Source organism: Danio rerio, chromosome 6 (genome assembly GCF_049306965.1).
Source record: "Danio rerio strain Tuebingen ecotype United States chromosome 6, GRCz12tu, whole genome shotgun sequence".
NCBI classification, from domain to species: domain Eukaryota; kingdom Metazoa; phylum Chordata; class Actinopteri; order Cypriniformes; family Danionidae; genus Danio; species Danio rerio.
The window spans coordinates 37,444,097-37,468,817 of NC_133181.1; the positions used below are offsets into that span (position 1 = coordinate 37,444,097).

Sequence of the window (24,721 nt, forward strand, 5' to 3'; positions counted from 1 at the left end):
AGTAAATTTCCATTGAATTATAGATTTTCTTTGACAAAGTATTGACAAAAAGCATTAAAATATATAAGTAAAGATGAATTATATCCATGAAGATATTTTGATAATTCCCAGCATAAAAATATCCAAACTTTTATGAGTAGTAATATGCATCACAAATAACCTAATTTGTACTTTGAAGGAGATTATTCCAATTTTTCAATTTTATTTAACGCTCAATTTTCAGATAGGTATCTTTTAAATAGTTGTAGCCTATTTTTGCCAAATATTGTCCATTTTTCTGATGATGCATAAAAACAGAAAACAAACAAACACTTATGACTGCTTTTGTGGTCCAGTGCTGTTAATGGTATCCTTATTTAGATAATCACGTCATAAAGTGTCTGAGCTTAACCACCGATACATCTTAAACGCACTGCGCAACATTAGCGACCGTTTTGTTTACACGGTGATTAAAAACAGTCCTGACTAATAGTGTCCAGCAGTGCTCAGAGTGCAGAAGGTTAGAGATGCTGTGACGTGCGCTCATTAGTCATCAGAACTCAAGTCAATCACACAGACACTCGCGCCCTCAGTTCTTCAGGAGGAGGAGATGCGCTTCACTGCCCCACTGCCACACTTAAACCCAACAGCAGCACAAATGACCAAACCGAACACGTCTGTCCCGTGGGCAGGGGTAAGTGGACAGCTATGATATATACAGTACCACCTAGTAGTTTAATATAAAAGCATGGTCCTCCGGTTTCAATTCACGCGATAGTCAGACGACGCGACAAACGCTGTGGCATTACACTAGAGTGTAGTTACTGTTTACAGTCCATGACTTCATTTAGCCTATTTAAAACATTGTATACTTTTTTTCATCTGTGTTAAGGATTCAAGAGAGTTGAATTTGTCAATAAGGAAGTAAAAGTGAAGGGCGACGTTTAAAAGCTCGTGAATGTTTGTCCACAGAGGCTCTTGAGAGTGTTTGCGTGATCCTTGGCTTGAGCTCAATGTCTTCTGAATGTACGTGGTCGATTCTCGTCGTGTTGGGCTTCATCCTGGCTGCAGATGCTCATGGAGGTATATGACAGTTGTTCTTATTTTATTTTGCTACGAAAATGTGTAGATACTGTTTGTTTAAATAGCCTGTTATGAAAAGGTTTAGTCTAAATGTTTTGGAGCGAAGTCCCGTCTGGTCACTAAGACATGTATTTATTTGATCAACAAAATTGAGTACAGTACAATAAAACTGCAGCTGCTATTGCTGAATACTATTTTAAATTAAAACACACGTGTTTTACGTGAATATATATTTTAATATAGGCTAATTTAATCTTGTAATTAAGAGCAGAATTAACAGCAGCCATTTCTCCAGGTTGTATGTAGCATATGTCTTTTTCATATACAAACCTCACATATCCCCAGCTTTTGCAATGTTTTTCACTAATGTCAGGCAATATATGTCTATGCTTAACATTTAATCACATTTCATACATGATCATGATTAACAAAAATGGACCATCTTTAAATATTTTACATGATTATTAGCAGGCATAGCTTGAAATATATTTTTACAGGTATTATAGGCAACCTTAGTACTAAGTCATTTTATTGTAATCAAAAAATATTAAAAAGGTTAAAATGTAAAACTGTAAACAATGCAAGCTGTCATATGCTTACAGATTTTGTAAATGGTTTTCATTGTTTTCTGCTTATCTCATGGATCATTTATGTTGGAGGATATTTTATGTGCCCATTATTTAAAAAAATTGTAGAATAAAATATTAAACTTGCATCCAAAAATATATAAATGAGAAAATGCTTGACCATTTGAATGCAATAAATCATATATTGATCTTTTTAGACTCAGCCAAAGTGCTTAATTTTTTTATTCTATTTATGAATAAAAGACACCATAAAATGTGATTTACCTCATTTCTACTAAAATGTTGTTAAACACAATGACTGTCAGAATTCCATGTTGATCAGTTGTTTAAAACAGCTAATGTTAAACCTAAAGGTTCTTTACTGTATTTTCTATCTATTGTATACTGTATTCATCTGTTGTTCCATGAAGGTCCTAAAAAATTAACAGAACCTTCCATTTCATGTTTTTTATTTATTTATTTTTTTTTTTACAGTTCACAAACTTTCTTTATATATTATACATTTTTTGGTATTCTTCTAAACATTTTTCTTAAGAGATACTTTTAAGAACCAAAAATATATTGATTTCTGAAGAAAATCTATGGTGATGTAAGTTTATTTAAAATTGTAAATTGTTTATTTATAGATTGATTTTATAAATTCATAAATGGAACCTATTTTAAATAGTATTCCAAAAATATCTTTAGATTATCCATTTGTTTCATTTGTTTTACATACTTCTTGGAGAACCCATTTATATGGCATTTTCTATATGCATTTTGCTAAAACTTGCAAATTTGAGTGTATAGTTAACACCAAAACAGGAGATTACATTACATCAATAAAAAGACAAAATATTTAACATCATATTGCATGTATTTTAACCTTTTTTTAGTCAGAATTATTAGGCCCCCTGAATTATTAGACCCCCCGTTTCTTTTTTCCCCAATTTCTGTTTAACAGAGAGAAGATTTTTTCAACACATTTCTAAACATAATAGTTTTAATAATTCATCTATAATAAGTGATTTTTTTTTATCTTTGTCATGATGACAGTAAAAATTATTTTACTAGATATTTTTCTAGACACTTCTATACAGCTTAAAGTGACATTTAAAGGCTTAGCTAGATTAATTAAGTTAACTAGGCAGGATAGGGTCATTAGGCAAGTTATTGTATAACGATGGTTTGTTCTGTAGACTATCGAAAAAATATATAGCTTAAAGGGGCTAATAACTCTGACTTTAAAATGGTTATAAAAAAATGTAAAAACTGCTTTTATTCTTGCCGAAATAAAACAAATAAGACTTTCTCTAGAAGAAAAAATATTATCAGACATACTGTGAAAATTTCCTTGCTCTGTTAAACATCATTTAAACAAAATTCAAAGGGGGCTAATAATTCTGACTTCAACTGTATATATGAGACTATTGACAAATAAAGATGTGAACAATTTTAGGATTGTGGAAGGCAAAATGCAATCCTTTACAGAACTGATATTGATAATCACGTTGATTGCCGTTGTGAACACTTCAGGGATATGGTTGTCAAACATTTTCTTATACACTTTGCAACTTTTTGATACGTCATATTCTTTATTTATGCATCTTGCAGGAACTGTATGCACCGTAAGGTCAAGCACAGGCAAAGAAGTTCTCTTAGGTTCCAACTTCACCGTCTCCTGCATCTTCAACAAGCCATGCACTAAACAATTGTTTCGGAATAATGAGCCAATCAAGTATGAGCTATCTCCCAGGTCAAGAGAGGTGTTTGTGTATATTAGGAATTTAACAACGTTGAGCATCTTTACCTGCAAGTGTAATGACAACCCAGAGCCTTGCGGAATTGACATCACTCCAGGATGTAAGCCTTTAACTTTTAATGCTGATTTTAGGGTTCTCACATACATGCAATGTCTGGGTCATTGAATTTATATAGTGAATGTACATATGATTTACATCATTCATAACTCCAAAACATTAAAACTGTTAGAAACTGTGCTTAGTGAATGTAATATATATTTTTTATTCTTTTATCATAGTCTTTAAAAAAGTAAAGAAAATCTTTAAATGTTCCACAGTTGTGGTTAGAATTGCTTGAAATATATTATTTAGAGATGCAAAATGAAGTTATTTTTACTGTTTGTATTGACAGATTACAAACAGAGAGAAAAACAAATGCTTTTGAAAAGTTTAAACTAATTACTGTATTGGGTAACACTTTATTTTGATGGTCCATTTGAGTATTAGTAGACTGTCTGCTTAATATCTGTTGATACTGCTCCTTCAACAGACAATAAGCTGTCTATAAGAAACTTTGCAGGTACATGTCAACTCACACTAACCCTAACCCCAACCCAACAGTCTACTTATAATCTAATGAGAATGAATGGTAGGTTGATGCAATATAACTTAAATTCAACAAACGGACCATCAAAATAAAGTGTGACCCTGTATTGAAATTAACTGGACTATGTTTCGTATAATTTTGAAATGAAATCTCATGTTGACATGTCATTCTGTTACATGCTTCTTTTTCAGACCCTCCAAACTTTCCGCAAAATCTCACCTGTATACGAAAAACGGAATTTGGCAATGTTAGTTGCACTTGGACAACAGGAAGGGATACCAAAATTGTGACCACATGTCAATTACGGTTAGTAAAACTAGACAAATCAGCTTTACAAGAGGATCTTTATACTTTATCATATGATCTTATGACACAAACTAAAGCAGTAACAAAAGTAAAAGCATGATTAATTCTGTTTCTTTGTGCTTTTCAGGGTTCAAGGTGATCCACACCATGGCTATGAGAGTGTTATGAACTCTTCAGGATTTTGTTGGGCCACATTCCCTATCAAAAGCCTAATGTCGCAACTAACTGTGTCACTCAATGTCTCTAATAGCCTGGGCTCAAATACCTCAGGTCCTCACACATTTACCCTCAGCAATATAGGCAAGTAAATAAAAAAGTAACTAAAACACCAGAAGAAATTGATTGTTTAGTGTTTAGGATCAATTAAGCTACTGAGTTTTCTATATAACCATTTATGGCTTACATAAATACAGGACAAGCACTTTTTCTGCCTGGAACAAAAGGAGAAGAAAGGAGACACATTTTGTTAGATATTTCCATAAAGTAAAAAATAAATAAATATGTTTAGATATTTGAGGTTTATGGTGTGAAATGAAATAAAGCATTTGAGGGGTTTAAATTTATAGCTGTTTTTAGCAGTAACAATATGGTTTCAGATGTTATTTCAGTTATTATATTTTACTTTATATTAGCCTGTTATATTTTGAACTAAAAATATTAATATTAGTAGTTATTGTTAATTGTATCATTTAAAACTAGTTAAATTTAAAACTGAATAACATATATATATATATATATATATATATATATATATATATATATATATATATATATATATACACACATACATATATATATATATATATATATATATATATATATATATATATATACATATATACATATATATATATATATATATATATATATATACATATATACATATATATATATATATATATATATATATATACATATATACATATATATATATATATATATATATATATATATATATATACATATATATATATATATATATATATATATATATATATATATATACATATATATATATATATATATATATATATATATATATATATATATATATATATATATGTATATATATATTTATTATTATTGTTAGTTAATTCATTATGTAAATTACTGTAAGTGCTACTAATTCAGCTTATGTGTTTGTATGTAATCTTGATTTCTTTTTGAAAATGTAGCTGAAATCTCCTCATGGGTTTTAGCCAACTGGCTGAGAACCTCTGCATTAAAGGGCATAAAACTACTTGTATTCTCAGGGTTTCTGTGATTCTCTAATTCATTAATTGTGAAATTCACAAGAAACAACACTAAATATGGATTTTGTCGGTGTCCATGTACTTAAAAAAATAAGTACATGCAGGCGATTTTTTATTTTTTTTTTAGAGAAACTTGGATAAACGATGCTTAAAGCTTTTATTGCCTGTTGTGGCATTTTTAAATGTGGTTTGGGGAATTCCAGAGAATCAAAATTGGGTCAGTTGTACAGAAATTGCTTTTTTTACACCAACCCACTAGTTGACGATATTATTTATTACAGATAACTGCAAAAGAAGATACAATCTCGACTTTGATAAATATTGATCTGCATTTCAGCTGTAAAGGATACTGACAGATTTATTGCTTTTCCGTTTATGTACAGTACAACCATCATTACCGAAAATCAAGCATGTGGACTGCTCCTCCCGATGGTGCCACCTACACACAGACAACCACAGCATGAACTTAGTGGAAGTCCAATACAAATCGCCAAAAGGCATCTGGAAGAAAGTTCAGGTAAAACTTCTAAAATGTTTTGAATTTCTTGTTCTGTATATCCGATTACAATCATACCCAAGTGGTATTCAGACACAAGCCACATCTTTGATTCTGCAGACCTGTCAGTTTTGGTAAAGCTGATAAAGAAAAATGCAGAGTTGCAAAAAGTCATTTCATGATGACAGAAAAAACCCACAAAACCTCACAGATTAATTTGGTCGTCAAACCTCAAGCCCTCCTTGATGACTCAAAACTGGAAAAGAAAATGTCAAGAAAGGTTTTTTTTTTCTTGTTAGGAAATTAAACCGCTGATTGCTGTTGCTCTCCCCACAACGTACGTCCTGTTGTGTCTTTATCAATGAAAAGATTTAAAACAGTACATCCAGCATGGGAAGAATAATTGTTTCCTTAAAATGACGAAACATGCTTGGAGATTGTAAAATTTAAACATGTTCAACCATTTGTCTTCATTCTCTCATTTCCATCCAAATTTTTTAGTTTTTGTTTGTTTGTTTGTACATGTAAGTGAAGTTTATAGCTATGCAAAGTTGTCTATTTACATCTGTACAAGGTGTGTCTGCAATTCAAAACACTTAAAAATACTTTATAATACTTTTGATTTTCAAATATTGCTTTTCATAATTATTATTTTTTACAGTAAAATACATTATGCCTATGGGGTGCCTCTGTAACCCATGTATACAAGTATGTGTGTGTGTGTGGGAGAGGGGGGGGTTCCGTTGTGCATCAGTGATATTAAACCACATGTGACTCATCCTTAAATGCCAAGTTTTAACTTACTTAAAATAATATATTAGAAAATACTGCACATCACTGTGTGTGAGAAGGATACAATCAATGCTACACCACCAATGTGCATTTTTTATAATGATTTAAGAAGAGTTGATTATTCCATTTATACAATGGTTACCACACCTCAACTGTATTAATTTCTTACACATCTCAGCATTAACCTCCATTGCCAATTCCAAAAATAACATCGACTTGGGTAAACTATGTAGACTAATGCATTAGAGATGATTAAAAAAAAGAAATTGAGATATCAATAAACTCAGTATATGCAACTTCACAAAACTTCTGATGTAAAACTATTTTGTTGATACAGTTGCAGGCAAGTGCTGACAACAAGTATCTCAAGCTTAACTGGCGTTCTAAGCAAATGACGATTGTGCCACCCTCAAGGTGGTCATGCTGCCCTTTTGTGGACGAAAGTAAAGATCAGGAGTGGGTTGTGTGTGTGTATTTGTGTGTTGCTGACAGAAGTGAAGAACAGGGGTGGGGGAGGTGGGGTGGTGGTATGGTGTCACCTAGCAAGATGCCATCCTGGGAGGCGTTTTCAAAAGAATGACGTAACTTATGATTGAACTATCATAGTATGATGCATCATTTGGGAAAAGAAGAGTGTAGTGATGAGTCTTTGCCAAAATCGTAGTTTCAAAGTGCACTACAAAGGCAACACAATTGTCAACATGAAGATGTTATGGCTATCAATGATCATGGCTAACAATCATGGCTAACAATGATTTTAGTAAACGCACCCATGGGTGATTGCCCATATTGCCCATGTCTAAATCTGCCAGAGACTACTACAGCATATGTAATTAAGGCATTATGATAGAAGTTATATAATAAGTTTATTAATTAGACACCTTTGAACTTTCATTAACCAATCACCCTGAAGTATGGTGGAATAAGCAATGACAGTGTGTTGATGCTGTAATTTAACCTTTGATATTTTAAATATATTCTATTGTTTGAAAGCAATATTGGATGGAGCGAGAAAATAATGACAAAACTTTTCCTTTCAAAACAATCACTACGTAAAATTTACAAAAAAGCTTTCAAACACTCTTGATTGACTTTTTTGTAATGTTAAGAAATCAGAACAAGTGAGATAATACATCATATAATGTTTCCACAGATCAATGGTAAGAAAAGTTTAAACATATCCTTGCTGGAGCCATATACAAAATACACGTTTCAGATCAGGAGGAAAATAAACCAAACCATGGGTCTGTGGAGTTACTGGAGTCAAGCAAAGGAAGCAGAAACCAAAGAAGAAGGTAAATAATAAAATATGATTTCTCATAAAGTCCAGCATCAGATCTCAATTTGCGTAATTACAATGAGCCACTTATTTTCACCGTCTTTAGAAACCGTAAGTTGGATCAAATGAATATAGGTAGCTATGTGCGTCCTGGAAATGTACCTCAGAAGTATGATGGTGTTAGATATGTTGACTGTTCTGATATCAGATAGTGACAGTTCTTTGTCAGCAAGTCTTCAAATAATGGGGGCAATAAAGAAGAAGCAAACTTGAATGGTTACAGATCAAACAGACCTTTGATTTTTTTTTTTATGTTTCTTGACGTAATTGTGAAGTGATTATGGTAAGTACAAACCTTTAATGACTTAAGATTTTGCGGAGATTATTTTAGAGAAACACACCACAATGCAACTCAAATGAAGGTATAAATATATTTTATTTAGAAAGTCACATTAGTATTGAACAGTTCTTAAAATTACCATTATTTTCTAAAGAATGTTATGATAGTCTAGAGCCTGTTTCAGACTGGATAAATGGGCAGAACATAAGCTGTGTATTTTTTTGGGTGAGAACAGCAAAAATGGCAACTCAATACACTGTACTTGTCTGTATTTCATAAGCCACAGCTGAAAGCACAACTGAAAGCACAACTACAGCTTTTTTTCAACAGAAAAACTTTTGTGCAATAGACATCCAAAGATCAGGGATTCAAACGAAAGGTAAAAAACCTTTAGTTTGCATCCCTGATCCTTGGGATGGTAAAACATTAAGTGGGATAGACATGTATATTCAAAGATAAAAAAAAAAAAATACTTATTACTTATTATACTTAATACTTATTCTTAGGCCTTAATTGCTCAGAGGGGCAAATTGCTCAAACTCATGGAAAAGTGCACACAGGGTCAGGCAGAACTTCAAAAAGACTTTTAGATGTCTTTCTCATGCTCCCGTAGCTAAGTTTTTTCATCTCAAACTAGAAGGTTTTCCATAAAAATCTAGGATGGATGTTACAGGCCCCATGGGACCCACTGGTCAAACAAATTAATAACCTTGTGCAGTGCTATGTTCCGGCATTGTTAACATGACAATGTCATAGACAGAAGAACTGTGCACTATTTACTGCACAGTAAAATAACAATTTAAATAGCCACTCCACTCTTAGTGTAAAGAATCTGAAGAACCCGTTAACCAGAAATTACCTTAAAAAGATTATTTATGGAACTATAAAAGTTTTTATTTTAAGGGTGTGAGGTGTATAGACATATAAGTACCTAAACTACACAAGATGGTAACATAACTGATTTTGTTTCTTTCTCTTTAGCTCCTGACAAGGTCCTTGACTTCTGGTACCTCCGAGAACTGAAACCTTCACAAAGTGAAAAGTGTTTCCGCATATTTTGGAAGGCACGTAACCGTTTACTAACCAGAATCATGCATTTATTTTTAATTTTAATGGTTTACTTAGTGGTAGGCTATGGACAGTTTGGTAAACAATCCCCTCCCCCTCTACTTTACTTTCACATGGGCTTTTAAAGGTCAAGCCACCACTAAGCGACAACTTGCTTAGTGTGAATTGCATCTTCCCAAACTCACTGTTAGTGTGAAACCAAATGTTAGTCGACAGTCAGTTTCAGTTTACAAAAAATGAGTAGTGGCTTAAAAGAAATGATGGATTTGAGAACTCCAGTCGCATATGTGCCAGACTAACTCAAATATTAAAAAGTTTAAAATATTGCATCGCATGATAAAAAATGGCTTATTTACATTTTCTTTGTGTTTTAGGAATTAAGTGTGTCAGATGCCAAGGGGAAAATTCATCAGTATAATATAACTGTGAAGAAGGGGAACTCAAGAGAAATCATTGTAGTTCCACGCCGAATAAATGAGAGCATATGCTGCTCTGACTGCTCTGTTTCAGTCTCCGCAGTGAACTCAATGGGTCAATCTCCTGAAAATTTCATTAAGCTTCAAACTCCACGTAAGCCTTCTTTTTTTTTTGTAAGAAAGGCAATGTGCTAACCATATTACTGCGGTTTTATTTAATGCATGTGTTTAAGCCAGGTTTTCTTTTTACAGATCTTGTTTCAGGTTTCCTGTCCCATAAGTCATTGAGCAATCATAGCATTGCCCTCTCCTGGCCGAGGCTTGCCATTGCAGGCAATATAACAGAGTATGTGGTGCATTGGTATCCTGTTGGAGACATTGAAGAGATTCAGTGGATTAGGGTGGTGGACACGAAAGCCAATATTACCGGCAAGTTTGATTGGATGGTTTGTTTTCACAAATGAAAATGAAGTTATAATTTACTCACTCTCAGGTTGTTGAAAACCTGTATGCATTTCTTTGATCTGCTGAACACAAAAGAAAGTGTTTGGAGTATTTTGATTGTAGCTTTACTAGAATGTTTATGTTCTGCAGAACAAAGAAATTAACCAGAGAGTGAGTAAATCATGACAGAATTGTACATTTCTGGGTGAACTATCAATTTAAAGACCAGTCAATAGTAGTTTGGTGGTCTTTAGGCTATGATGAAAAGTTTCTCCGCTGTTGAACCTTTCATTACTGTGTCTCTCCAGGTCTACGGCCTCAAGAATGCTTTCAGGGTGCTGTTACAGCTCTGACCTCAAATGGTCCTGTGGCATCTAATAAAGACCTCTCCACATGGCAGTCAGGTTCGAGCCTTAATGCTTATTCTGCAATGTATATATCTCTATCAATGATTAAATCAGTATAACAGCACACTTTTATTCAAATGTTTGCGATCATTAGGATTTATTTAATTTATTTAATTTTTTGGAAACTTTTACTCAGCAAGAATGCATTAAATGCGCTACATAAATACACACTAAATATTCAAATGCATTTTTATTTAATGTATTATGTGTTTATTTTTTGGTATATTCAGTATACTCTATAACAATTATAGGTTTTCACAGTAATGCCACAGAAATAACTAATTCAAAGTACCTTTCAGTAAACAGTTCTTACAGTAAATATTTAAATAATAAATTCATATAAAGAACATTGTAGTAGTCAAAGTTATATTTTCTATTAAAAACATATTTTTTAAAGTTTTAAAGGTTCTTCATGGAATGCTGGATGCAAATAAAGATTTCTCAAAAACATATTTTTTAAAAATTGCTGTTCTGTTTCCTTTCATTTACAGCTCCAGAACAGGGTCCGGTTCCTCAACAAGTGAAGAAGAAGACTGAGAGTTTAATAGTAAAATGGTCTAAAATTCCTCAAGAAAAGAGAGGAGGCTGTTTAAAAAAATACACAGTCTACTTGATGGACAAGTCGAAGGGGGAAATACACCATTACAGTAAGACAAGTAATCTTGCAGTAAAAAGTAGTAGCTGGTGGATAAATGCATACCGTAATGATAAACTGAAGTGTTCGATTTTCACTTATACTTGACTTTTCCATCGTTGCATGGCTTGGTGTTAGCAAGATAACCAAAGCTCTTACACGGAGAAGACTTTATTGAAGATTAGTGCAGTCCAGTTCTTTAGCAGGCAGCAATGTTAACACATCGTCCTGCAAGAATCTTAACAAAGAGAATCTGTATGTGAGGCAGTACTAAATAATAGTTGCAAAAAAAGGATATGATGACACTCCTGCAGAGACTAGAATATACAATACATCTGATACCGAACTGGAACTTCCTGAGAAACATGGTTCTATTGGTTAGGTGAGGTCACAGTTTCTTTTTGGTTTACACCTTTTCAGATACAAAGGAAAGAACCCAGCAAACAATCTTGTGTATAATAAACGTCTAGACATCTAAACGTAGACAGCTTGGCTAAAACAAGGCTAAATTTGGGCTGCGAGTAGGGTTACCACTTTTCATACAAAAAAATAAGGGACACACACTGCAGCAGGGGCCATGTCCCTTGGGGGCCTAGACCACAGTGATCACAGGCCCAATAACATGTAAGTGGTGGTAAATGGCAACTTAAAATATGTTTTTTAGGAAAGTATGAACACTTGAACATTAAAATAAACTTTTAATTGAGTCTTTTATTGAAATATGTTTATGCAGATGCAGTCAGTCTTTCTCTTTTACATTTCTGCAGCACTGATATAGCTGATGTTATGTTTAATAGTGTGGTACCGGCGTTAACTCAGCTGCTATAACCTAGAGGTGAGGAGAACACGCTAATAAACCTAATTTTAAAGGGTGGTATTGATAACAGATTTTGGCTAAAATAAATGTCATTATTTACAGTAACAACTATCCAAACATGGAAACAGCACATACATAAACTAAATACAAACATTAGTTTTACTATAAAAAATGATATGATCAATTAGTCCTGACAGCATAGGTAACTGAACTAAGTTAATCATGTTCTATCTTAATTTTATAAGTTATGCAAGCTGTTTAAGTCAGTTTAACATAATATAAGTTCAATGAACTCATGATTAATATGATTCAGCTTAAAAAATTAAGGCAACCAGGAATTTATTTACAATGTAGAAAAGTTTTCATATAGCCTATTTCTAATTAAAAAATATGGAAACTAGCAATTTACTAGTTTATTTTTTATAATTAGATTATATTGTATAACTATATATATTGTTTATTGATGTATTAAATGTAATGTTTTATGTAATAAATTAAAGCTTATGTGCCTGTCTTAACCTTAACAAACAAATCATAATTTTACATTGGAATATAATCCACTAACATTATATTTACAGAATTTTTACAAATTACAATTTGTGTCCCAGTTTGTGAAAACCAGGCCAAATCTAATTCTGAGATAAAGTTTGATTGTAGCCATTCATTTCCCTGTTATTTCAGTTGTTGACATTGCTTTAAATGTTAAATACATATATTATTATTTTTACAGACTGTTCTTTATTTCATGTAGAAAACAGTAAATTACAAAAAAAAAAAAAAAAAAAAAAAGACTCCAGCTAGATTTTCACAGACTGGGTCACTGTCATTACTATGTCTGCTTCGGGAGAGACTTGGGGTACAAAGAACTGTCTGACTGCTTTGATTTTTGCGAGCTCTGTCATTGTGGGAATGCTGCTCTCCAGAGGCACAGACACACAGACCACCATGAGCCACATAGAACGCTGCCTGACAAATTGTGAAGTTGGCTTAATAATAATTTCTAACTCTCTGCAGCCAGGTATTCGTTTCCTCCCACTCTCTCCAGTATTTTTGCAGTCGCTTGCGTTTAAACTCTGAAATTTTAAGATGCAGAGGGTTATCTGGAGAAGCATCTGCCATTACTCTGTCAAGACTTGACAGACTCTGCTTAGAAGACCCGCCCTCCTCACTGGACATAGACCAATCAAACTAACGATGATACCAAGTATAACCCAATCAAAAGTAGGAAATGAGGCATCTTTAGTAAATGCATGTGGGATGATTTGCATGAAAAGCTACCTTAAAAATGATAAAAATATGGGACAAAACCCCTGCCGTATTGATTCAAAACGGGATGCGCAATTTCAATCTCAAATACGGGACGATTCCGTATTTTAAGGTACGGGTGGCAACCCTATAGCTGTGAGTGAAAATCTAATAGACTAAGAATAGCTCAAAACTAGACTAGTCATCAAATAAACAGATTAGACAGACTTTTATGTGTAGTCATTCATTTGTTTATTAGATGACTAGTTTAGTTTAGGTCAATTTTTAGATGTCAACTAGATTTTCACTGACAGCCCAAATATATCCTTGCTTTAGCCAAGACGACTATGTTTAGACATCTATTATACATCTATTAGACATCTAATAAAAACAAACAAAAATGATTGCTGGGAAGCAACTTGAGGGATGTGAAGTTGTTTTGATTAAAGAATACATGGGCACATATTTAAAAAAACTAAACAAAATATTTCATGGTTAAATAAGAACTCATTTCTTTAGGCCGATTACATATGTTCAGCAATATTAGTGATAAATAAAGTGAGTGAAGAGGAACTTTCTGATGTAGTGCTTGACTTTATAGGTGTGGACTATCCATTGACAGAGTATATCATCAGTGGTTTGTCACCTGGGCAGTGCTACAATCTGTGGGTCACGGCCTGGACAGATGCTGGAGAGGGACCCAGAGGAAGTGATCTCCCATTCTGCACACCAACAGATAGTATGTATTTGTGTTTAGATCCTCAAACCTAGTCCTGACATTCCAATGACATGTCATTCTATGTCCATATTTTGCACGTTAGAAGTTAGCTAGTTTTGCACAGAGAAGGAACAGTGTTCAGATTAGCATGTTCCCTATATAGTGTTACCTGAGCTTGAAGTTAACTTCACTTTAAAAAAAAGATTTCCACCAGATTGTATGGAAGTGTGAAGGTTTTTTTTTTTTAACTGTAATCTTCACATTTGCATACAAGTCTTGTCCCACATGGTTTTAAACTCTTTGTTGAATTAGAATCATGGCAGAATCTCCCATGATGTCCTTTACAGGACACATATGGCCAAATGGTACAAAAAAAATATGCAGAGCTGTAGTAAACCTGTACCAGGTTTCCCATATAGAAATCCAACATACTATATGGCAATATATGCAAACCGCATTTTAAACATACAAGATCATATTTGGATTTTACAAAACATCTGTCATCGTTTATTTACTTCACTTATTTCAAACCTGTTGAACAAAAAAAAAAAGTATATTTTTAAAATTGTAGGAGACCTGTAACGATTGATTTTGTAGTCGTTTTTCCTTTTATAGAAGTCAATGGTTACAGGTTCTCAGCTTTCTTCAAAATATCTTCTTTATTGTTTAATCAATAAAAAAAGAATCTCATAAAGGTTTAAAACAAATAACAGGTGAATAAACTATTACTATAATTATATCTCAAGCAACCACAGAATTACAAATATGTATATATGTTAATATATTAACTATTTAAACTACAAATAAGCACATATATGTTTAACTAATTATCTATTGGAATTACAAATGTAAATATTCACATAGATTTACTAGTAAACTATTAAAACTACAATTATACACGTTCACATACATAAACTATTAGAATTACAAATAAGTACATTGTTCAAATACATTATTAACTAGTAAACAAAAATAATTACAAGTATGTAGATAACAGTATATGTTGACATCTATTAACTGTTAAACTACTAGAACTAGAAATATTTACATACATGTTCACTATACCTGTCACTTTACACACAATGTAAGAAAATGTTAATATTAGAAATATTAGTAAATATTGGATAGATCTGTGACATTAGTTACAATTTATTTAAATTAAGTGTGTAAATTATATTGCACTACAAAGTAGTTTATGCTGGCAATTTTCCATTTCTTTAAAAAACACTTTCGGGTAAATCTGTCTTTTCAGCAGAGAGACTACTTTCCCTTGTGATCTTGGCTGGTGGAGCAGTACTCTTTTTCTGTCTTTTCCTCATCTGCATCTGTCAGTTCTCCTCTGTTCAGAGAAGGTAAGACATAGTCGATGCTTAAAATCTTTTGTAGAAATGCTGTTTATGTTATTTACAACATAAAATGTCTGTTGTGCTTGATAGATTCCTAAGTTGTTTCCAGTGTCTGCTGCCTAGAGTTATTCCAGATCCAGCAAACAGCAAATGTGCAAAGACTTATGACAAGGTAAATGTATGGAGATGGCTACATTACACATGCTACATACAGTACAAAGCACTTATGGACAATATAGGCATGTTTTCAAGTGACCCATTAAGATTTTTTGTATATTATCTATCATGTTATATGTAGCTGTTTGTATACGGGTTAAAGGTCTGCAACATCAAAATGTACAGTAAATGCAAAACTAGGAACCTTTAAAAAACATAACATCTAGGTTTGAATTTTTCACCAAAAATTAAAAGTTCATTAAAATTGTAACCATAACGTCATTAAAATGTCTCATTTGAGAACAGAAAGTAAGACTGATTGTGTCTTTACCAACTTAAAAATATTTTAAAAATAGGGTTAGGGTTAAATTATATGATTTTAACTGTCGGTTACAGCAGTCAATGTTTCAGGTTATGTAATTTTGCTTAGAGTAAATCTTGACATGTTGTGGGTAACAAATATATCAGACTACGCACTGCACACTGTTTCACAATCAATCACCGTAATGTCTATGACGCAAATTCTATCATCAAAATACCGCATACATTACCAATGGCTTTGAAACTGTCTACCAAGTGTTTCCCACAAACGGCAGTTTCCTCCATAAATTGGTCTTTCCTGAATGAAAACTGTAGATTCATTCTGCGCCATCATGAAGTGATTTTCGGAGCTACCAGAGCGGTTTCACCACAACAGCTTTAAACAAAGCCGTAGACAGCCAGTTCAAAGATACACTCATGTAAATGTATCCGTTTGCATGATAATTCAGTCCAGTACTCACTCACCAGGCTGCAGAAAAACCTCGGCTACTGGTTACCAATATTTAAAGTTTTATTCTGTCATTTTAGTCCAGTGATGACACATAAAACAGGCAACCACACAGTTGCTCCCCAAAGCAGCAGTCTCTAGTTTGGCCAGTTTAAAAGCTGTGTAGGAAAGAAATGATGTGCTCCTATTAGGTAAATTTATTAAGTGAAATGATGAAGTGTTGCAGATTAGTGTTGTGAACTGACAATCTGCATGAGCAGAATTTCCTGGTTACGAAACCCCATGACAGCCACGTCCAGCAAATCATGCCAAAATTATCTAATCTGAATGCGGCTTTCGAATCAATATATCCAAAAGTGAAAATTTTGCTGATTTGCTCACCATGTATATGATTTTCTTTTAGTCTAATTTAAATGACAGTTATTTAAAAAAAAAAAAAAATATATATATATATATATATATATATATATATATTTTTTTTTTTTTTTTTTTTAACCCTTCGCAATTGACCCTTCACTAAGCCCCGCCCTCCTTAGTTACTGTTGCTATGTCTGTCAAGCTTTCGTGCCTGGCATGGCTTTTACAATGTTTATGCGCCGGTGTCAGACATTGCCAGGGATATAATTAATCATTTTTGGCGAACAGGTGAGATATTGGAGAAAGCCAGACAAAAAAGGACTGCAGTATGCATAACAGGGGTATATTCACCACATAATAGGCAACCGAATAGAGAATAATTCAATCAAAATTGAAGCTAGCTTAGCCTAGCCGCCTCATACGCTGACCATTCAACAGCTTAGCTCATGCTCAGCAGAAGAGGTGACATTTAAAAATAATCTAATATTAACAAAATAAACTGTGATTTCTCTATTTTTAGCCAAAAAGCCTGATAGACTGTTGCTGTGCAATGAAATATAGTGTTACTAACCGACGAGGAAACATCCATGGACAGTGCTTTTACATAATTCACTCATAGAAAGAGCAGCCAGAAAGGGGAAACTGATGGATTTGTGCCCAATATTATCATCATTGACCCATTACAATGTACAGTAAGTTACCTATATATAACTGTCAGTATGTTTGTGTACTCTTTATAAATTACTGAAAAACATCTGCAGGTAAAGTATATTGATCGCAAGTGCTCAGTTTGTGATCATATCTCTGTTTTGTTCTGTTGATTTGAACTTTCAAATATTCGTAGCTTGAAACAGATGGAAATATGAAGCTCAGTAAAGTTAGCAACAGATTCACAGATTTGTATTTTCCAGATCAATAACTCATGTCATTATGACCTATCCACTATTAGTATGACTAACGTTACTATGGCGAAGGCTTAAATGGAGCTGTGCTCATAATATAGAGCGGGGAAAAAAAAAGACAGCTGTAAAACATAACCTGCTTTGTATTTTGTAGGAAACACAGTTCAGATATGTTTAGGGTAAGAGGTGCGAGTTATTGCTGTCGGTCTATTACTGAATGTGCCAGGAATATCAAAACAAAATGAACTTACTTCGCTCCTTTAGCACCCCTCACAAAGCTTGATCCACACTGGCGTTTCTCCTCTTGGTTTTTTGGTTTTGAAAAGGGACAAAAATTCCACCCATCACGTCCAAACTTTAAGGATAACGGGTATCAGATTTGCACAATCCATATGCACTCGCTTGAAAGAGCCCCTGCGCCTAGCTACAGTTGCTAAGCCACGATTGGTGGGTGGAGGTTTTGGGGTGTGGCTTAGCGAAGGGTCAATTCACAAATTAAGCACTGGTGCCACTGATGTTGCTGATTCACTGCCCCTCCCCCTCCCCGATCGTCATTGACAGCAGGCACACACCTTCAATAAGTACATCAATAGAAGAAGCTGCATTAATAAAGTGGCTCAAAAAGTAACTAAAAAGTTATTTATACATATGAAAAAAATTAAACTAAATTTGATTTTTATTTGGTTTGCACATGAACTTGCTGAATTGTTTCAAGGAATACATTGCAATATTTCAAGAGTAATTCATTAAATGAATTAAAACCACATTATTTCATTTACCAGAAACAAAAATATAACAATAAACTGAATTCATTATTTTTTGTGTGCCACCCCAAGATTTGGTGTGGCCTCTTCTGGCCGCCCCTAAGAAAATCTTCTGAGGGCGCCACTGATACTGCACTTTTAATGATGTACAAGAAGCAAATTAACACAACTTTTACTAACAAACTAACGCTACAAATATTTATGTCTTAAATTTTGCATTTTCAAACATTCAAAACCTTGAGCTTTTAAAATGTCAATCCTTTTTAGGTTTCTTTTTAGGTTTATGTTGAATGTTTTGTTAACTCACATGTTGAAAATGATATAATTGTGATTGTAACTTAAGTGGAAATGTTCAATTTTCAAACGCACTTCAAACTGACATCGCTTGCACATTGTGAAAACAATGCTGAGTTATAAGAAAACTTATTTTTTTAATTTTATGGTTACGTTCCACAGTGGTAAGTCATTTGAGTTTGGGCTGGCACAAAGATTAAAGAACAAGTTCACCCAAAATTTGAAATTGACACTATTTACTCATCCTCATGAACATAAAGGAAGACGTGTAAGAAAGCTGAAAAGCTGAAAATCGACTTCCACAGTAGGAAAAAAAATACTATGGAAGTCAATGGATATAGGTAGGGCCAGACGGAATCTGGGGGATTTTTTTGCTATTTCTGCACAGAATTGTGTTAAAAATCTGCGGATTTTTTTTTGGGAATATCATACTAAAAAAACCTTAATATATGAAACAAAAAGTAATATCTTTTTAACTGATATTTAATGTTTACAATGCAAATCCAATTAGATCTACTTTATTTGGTAAGCAAAGCAAGTCTCTCATAATATCTCTACTAAAAATTAGAAAATACTACTTTACAAACTGTACTGTAAATAAATCATATGAATATTTTCATATTAGTCAATAATATTACTGTAATTAATTTAAAAACTGAATAAATATAAATGTACACACATTTACAAAAGTAAATAAACAGAATCAATGATGAGCTAAAAATGTGCAGAATTATGTGCGCGCAGATTCCGTGTGGGCCTAGTTATAGATGTTTAGCTAGCTTCAAAATCTTTCTTTGTTGAAATGAAGAAAGAACAAGTTAAGGCTGAGTAAACGATGACAAATTATTTGGTTTTAGTGCACTGTACCTCTAATAAATTGTGTTAGCATGTACCGTTTTCTATTTACAGTACTGTATTATTTTATATTAGGGCTGAGCGAAATGACAAAAATTAATAACCATATGAACCACATGGCAGTTTGCTTCTCTGAGAGGAGAACAGATATGCATTTGAGGAAACGGGAGCTCTTTTTAAACATTTGTGCGTCATGAATCACATCACCTGAGCTAGCAACACAAATCCCTCGTGAGCCAAGTGACACAAGACTGTCACATTCTCGTACTGTGTATGTTTTCACCTTCCTTTTGCTCACTCAAACACTGTTTTTTTGTCAGTCGTGCTCCTCATTGAGATGGCATTTGCACGCATATTGAAAAATGGATTGACAATCCTGTCTATTGTCCCAAGAGTCTCTCATTAGCCTTGATTACCATTAACAGTGAATTTTGTGACACCACCAACTAAACCATGGAGCATTATATGAAACAATACACCTATTTTTCGTCATATCACACAGCCCTAACATACCGAATTACAATTGTTGTCCAGAATGGTGTAAATCAGTACGATAATCATTTGTTCCTCTAGGAAATTCTATTCTATCTTCAACAATATGACTCCAGCATGAGCGAGGAGCCTGAAAATGTGGAAGTGGAGGAAGTGCCCTATCACCCCAGCTTCACCTGCACCTACATCAAAAGCTTCTCTCAAGAGTCAGACTCCTCTGATGCCACGCAGATCACCAGGAATACGGACATCTCCGAGGACTACATCTCCACACACGGAGCAATAAGTGGAGGAGAGGAGGAGGAGGACGAGGAAAAAGAGATGGGTTTGGATGAATTTGAATTCTTCCCAAGCATTCGCAGCCCTTTCTTGGAGCCCCTGGTTTCGACTGGAGGGAAGCTGACACTGGACGTGGTGAAAATAGACTGCAGTGAATTCCTTGATTGCACATGATCCTCCATGGGCATTAAGATTTGACCTGAATTTAACTGTAATATGGGTGCTGAAATGTAATGATGGAGATCACAAACATCATTACAAAGACATATTTGCAAAAAAAGCATCTTGCTTTTAATCCCAGCCATGCCTGAAAGAGGACAAGCGACTTATCTTTTTTCATACTGTTCTTTTATATCAGAGTGAAATGGATAATCCAAGTGGAAGCAGAGCAGAATGCTGTTGACTGCAAGGAGGGAACATGATGTAAAGTCAGCATGAAGCAGAAGTTCCAATAGTCTTTCTTATTGTGATCTATAGGTGAACAAAATGGGGTTTTGAAGAAGGAAATCTGGTTTTGGTTCATCAGGAATTTATTGGATTGCTGTGGTTAGCTGTTAGTAGATCTTAACCCAGAGTGAGAGCTCTGAGGTGTTGAAGGAGTTTCTTGGCAGGGCTCTAAGTGTACATTTTAGGGTCTTGACACACCAAAATGATTGTTTGTGGCCAAGGTAAGCCATTGGTAAGCATCTATCTGGCGAGTATTTGCTCACATTGGAAGCATGTTCAGCATGTTAAAACGACATTGAAGCTGTCAATGAATCAACAAACTCTCGTCAAGATCATAGTTTCTTGGTCGGTGCACATGAATACAATCATAAGTGATGAAAGTGTGCATATAATTCATGATGGGTCTCTTATCTTATGATTTTCTCAACTGAACATACAGTTGAAGTCAGAATTATTAGCCCCCCCACCCCCCCAACCACCCCCAATTTCTGTTTAACGGAGAGCAGACTTTTTCCAACACATTTCTAAACATAATAGTTTTATTAACTCATTTCTAATAAGTGATTTATTTTATCTTATGATTCCCATGATGACAGTAAATAATATTTGACTAGATATTTTTCAAGAAACTTCTATACAGTTTAAAGTGACATTTAAAGGCTTAACTAGGTTAACTAAAGCAGGTTAGGGTAATTAGGCAAGTTATTGTATAACGATGGTTTGTTCTGTAGACTATCAAAAAAATATAGCTTAAAGGGGCTAATAATTTTGACCTTAAAATGGTTCTTAAAAAATTAAAAACTGCTTTTATTCTATGCTGCTGCTTTTTATTCTATTCTGCTTTTATACATACTGTGAAAATGTCCTTGCTCTGTTAAACATCATTTGGGAAATATTTTAAAAAGAAAAAAAATTCAAAGAGGTGGGGGATATAATTCTGACTTCAACTGTATATTTTTAACATGAGCCACCTGCAATAAAGAAAATGCTGAAAATATTGCATTGTTTACTGTTTTTATTACTGTAGTTCTAGTTTCAGTTTATAATTTGGTGTTTATGCTGAGCTTTATTCATCTGATGTTGGGTCAAATGTGGACAAATCTATCAATGGATTTTTCAGTTATATTTAAATTACACTTTTTAACCCAATGGTTAGAATTGTCCTTATTTGACCCAATGTTGGAATAAACAACCAAGCGTTTTTAAGATGATACCTCCTGATAAAAACAGATTACTTCTTCCATGCTGGCACAGAATGCCCATGCTAGTTAGCTGTTTTCTCTAGTCTTTTTGAGGTGTTCAAGCACAGCTTTCAAGGCAGAGAGTGTATACTTTTTTGATTAAGTTAATCCTACTTCATTGCAATAAAAAGTGTAATCAATAGTGCATGAAAATGGAAAGTATGAATGAAGTTATCAGGCGACTTAGTGGCGCAGTGCTGTCACCTCACAGCAAGGAGGTCACTGGTTCGAGCCTCAGCTGGGTCAGTTGGCGTTTCTGTGTGGAGTTTGCATGTTCTCCCTGCGTTCGCATGGGTTTCCTTCAGGTGCTCACACTCTGCCTCTTTGTCCTTGTTTGGTAAGCGGCTTTCGGGTACAAGCGCTCTATAAAACTTTATAAGAAGACTCATTCAATGGTCATAACAAATGTTTCCAAAGCGATGTAATGCTTTCGAAAATTACCAATCGCTATATATATCCATGCCTAATATCCGATGGCCAGAAAGTGATAATTTTTTTTTTTAATTGTTAAAATTTTGGTATTTGTGATGCAGCAAGTCCAGAGACCGATGTATACACCCTGATATTATATAAAATTCACTTGTGTGATAGGTCTAAAAGGTGACCAAAGGAGTAACAGCTTGGACCCAGAAACAGTATTCCATACGTCACGACTTTACAATCGGAAAGGTTTTCAATGTCAATTTCGAATACTTTGATTATTCGGCCAGCCCTATTTTAAGGTATTATGATTACTGTGCTAAAATACGTTCTTTTTACATGCCTGGGGAAAAAAAAAAAACTTTTCCCCCTTTGAACACAATAAATTGTATTTTGTGAAACAATTAAAATGTTTTGTCCGCCTAAATAATAAAAATAAATCATTGACTTCTGCTGTGTTCTTCAGTTTTAAAAACCACTGATTTCTTTACAACTTGAAAAAGGTATATTTGGATAAATTTGCTAGAGATACTGCTGTTTAAAAAAAAAAAAAAAAAAAAAAGTTAAAATTATCTTACATATATGGTAGGAATGGTATAACAGAAAATTTTTGCGGTTTTACAAACCACAGTATACTTGAAACAGGTTATCGTCCCATGCCTAGTCACTTGTTGGTTCACACAAATATGTTTTCACTGGTGCCCACACAACCATTTTCAGTGACAATTGCCATTGAAATAGTCACACTTTTGCACTTTTTTTCCATCAATCATCATTTTGCATCACAAATCAAACATGACACAAATCAAATCTATGCAAGCAAACCTGAAAACGGAAAGTATCCACTAATACCCACAATATTTTTTCAATCTAATGGACATTTTGAGCTTTTGAGCTCTTCTGTATGGAATGAACCTTCAATGTGGCCCACTGAAAACTGAATTATCTTATTATATTAGAAGGCTGCAACAGACTGGCAGAAGTTTGAAACAAAAGCAAGTTTGACTTCATGACCTTTTAGCACACATGGCCTTCAACCTCTTATCTCTGAAATGCCGATGATCTAACACCCATAACCGCCCAATCAAGAGTATGTAACATATTTTACAGACGTTAATTCTTTCCATTAAACACTCAGATTCTTTCCAACACTAACCATTCACTTTAACACTGCAATGTTTCAACTGTTTCACAACACAGAAATCAAGAAACAAAAGCTTCAATATCACAGCTCAATAAAGTTTTAAACTGCTGGCTAACATTTAAAGGCAGGGATCAAGTCCAAATGAAGAATAAATATTTTTGAAGAAAATTGTGTAGTTTACTGCTTCTAAGATGGTGAATGGAGATGCCAATATGGTTTTGGATATAGATAACCTATAGATTGGACTATTACACAATTGTTAGTATTAAACTAAATTTAATAAACTAGATTCCTACAATTTAAATGGAAATGTAATGGTCATAATAGCACACACATATACTGATACCGCCTTATGTGCCACAAATTTAAACTTGATTAAACTAGTAAAATTAAAGCTAGAATACGCAGAAATGACAATGTCAGGATTGATTAAATGAGTGTCTGGTTACTTCAAGATTCCACTCTTTAACATTACATTTGTTAACAGGAACTCACAATAGTTATAATTTCTTCAGGATTTATTGCATTTGCATTGACTAAAAATACATTTGTTTGCAATCTTTGCTGAAGCACAAATCTTCATTAGTTTGTTTAGGTTTAATCGGCTAAACAAAACTATTTAGAAATGTAATAGCCTTATGCTAACCTCTGATTTGGCCCACCATTCCATCTGAGAAGAGAGGAAGAATGATAGGGATGGTTTAAAGCAGGGGTGCTCAACCCTGTTCCTGGAGATCGACCTTCCTAAAGAGTTCAGCTCAAAAACACCTGAATCAATTAATTAGGACCTGAACAGCACTTGATAATTACAGGCAGGTGTGTTTAATATGAGTTGCAACTGAAATCTGCAGGAAGGTCGATCTCCAGGAACAGGGTTGGTCACCCCTGGTTTAGAGATTGTAATTTCCAATCTAATTAACCTTTTGTTTGTTTTATTGTTTAAGTTAACTGAAACTAAATGCTTCAATTAAATGGTGTGAATTAACCAGATTTAGTTTAAATGTTGAAACTATCACCTGATGGATAGAGGAGAATGCAGAGATTTTGGTGAGTCATCAAGGCA

At 33.8% G+C, this 24,721-nt stretch overlaps 1 protein-coding gene across 2 annotated transcripts; it reads left to right on the forward strand.

Annotated features, from left to right (window-relative positions):
* Nucleotides 1-570: 570 nt before the first annotated feature.
* il12rb2 (interleukin 12 receptor, beta 2a) lies at nucleotides 571-23,054 on the forward strand. Of its 2 annotated transcripts, XM_021476742.3 has the most exons (16): nucleotides 571-673; nucleotides 952-1,062; nucleotides 3,243-3,491; nucleotides 4,169-4,283; nucleotides 4,411-4,583; nucleotides 5,920-6,053; nucleotides 7,978-8,119; nucleotides 9,425-9,507; nucleotides 9,886-10,081; nucleotides 10,180-10,356; nucleotides 10,680-10,775; nucleotides 11,270-11,425; nucleotides 14,076-14,213; nucleotides 15,445-15,544; nucleotides 15,629-15,710; nucleotides 20,209-23,054. In XM_021476742.3, the coding sequence occupies exons 2-16, from the start codon at nucleotides 993-995 to the stop codon at nucleotides 20,578-20,580; spliced, it is 2,283 nt and encodes a 760-aa protein (XP_021332417.2). In that variant the 5' UTR covers nucleotides 571-673; nucleotides 952-992; the 3' UTR covers nucleotides 20,581-23,054.
* Nucleotides 23,055-24,721: the final 1,667 nt, after the last annotated feature.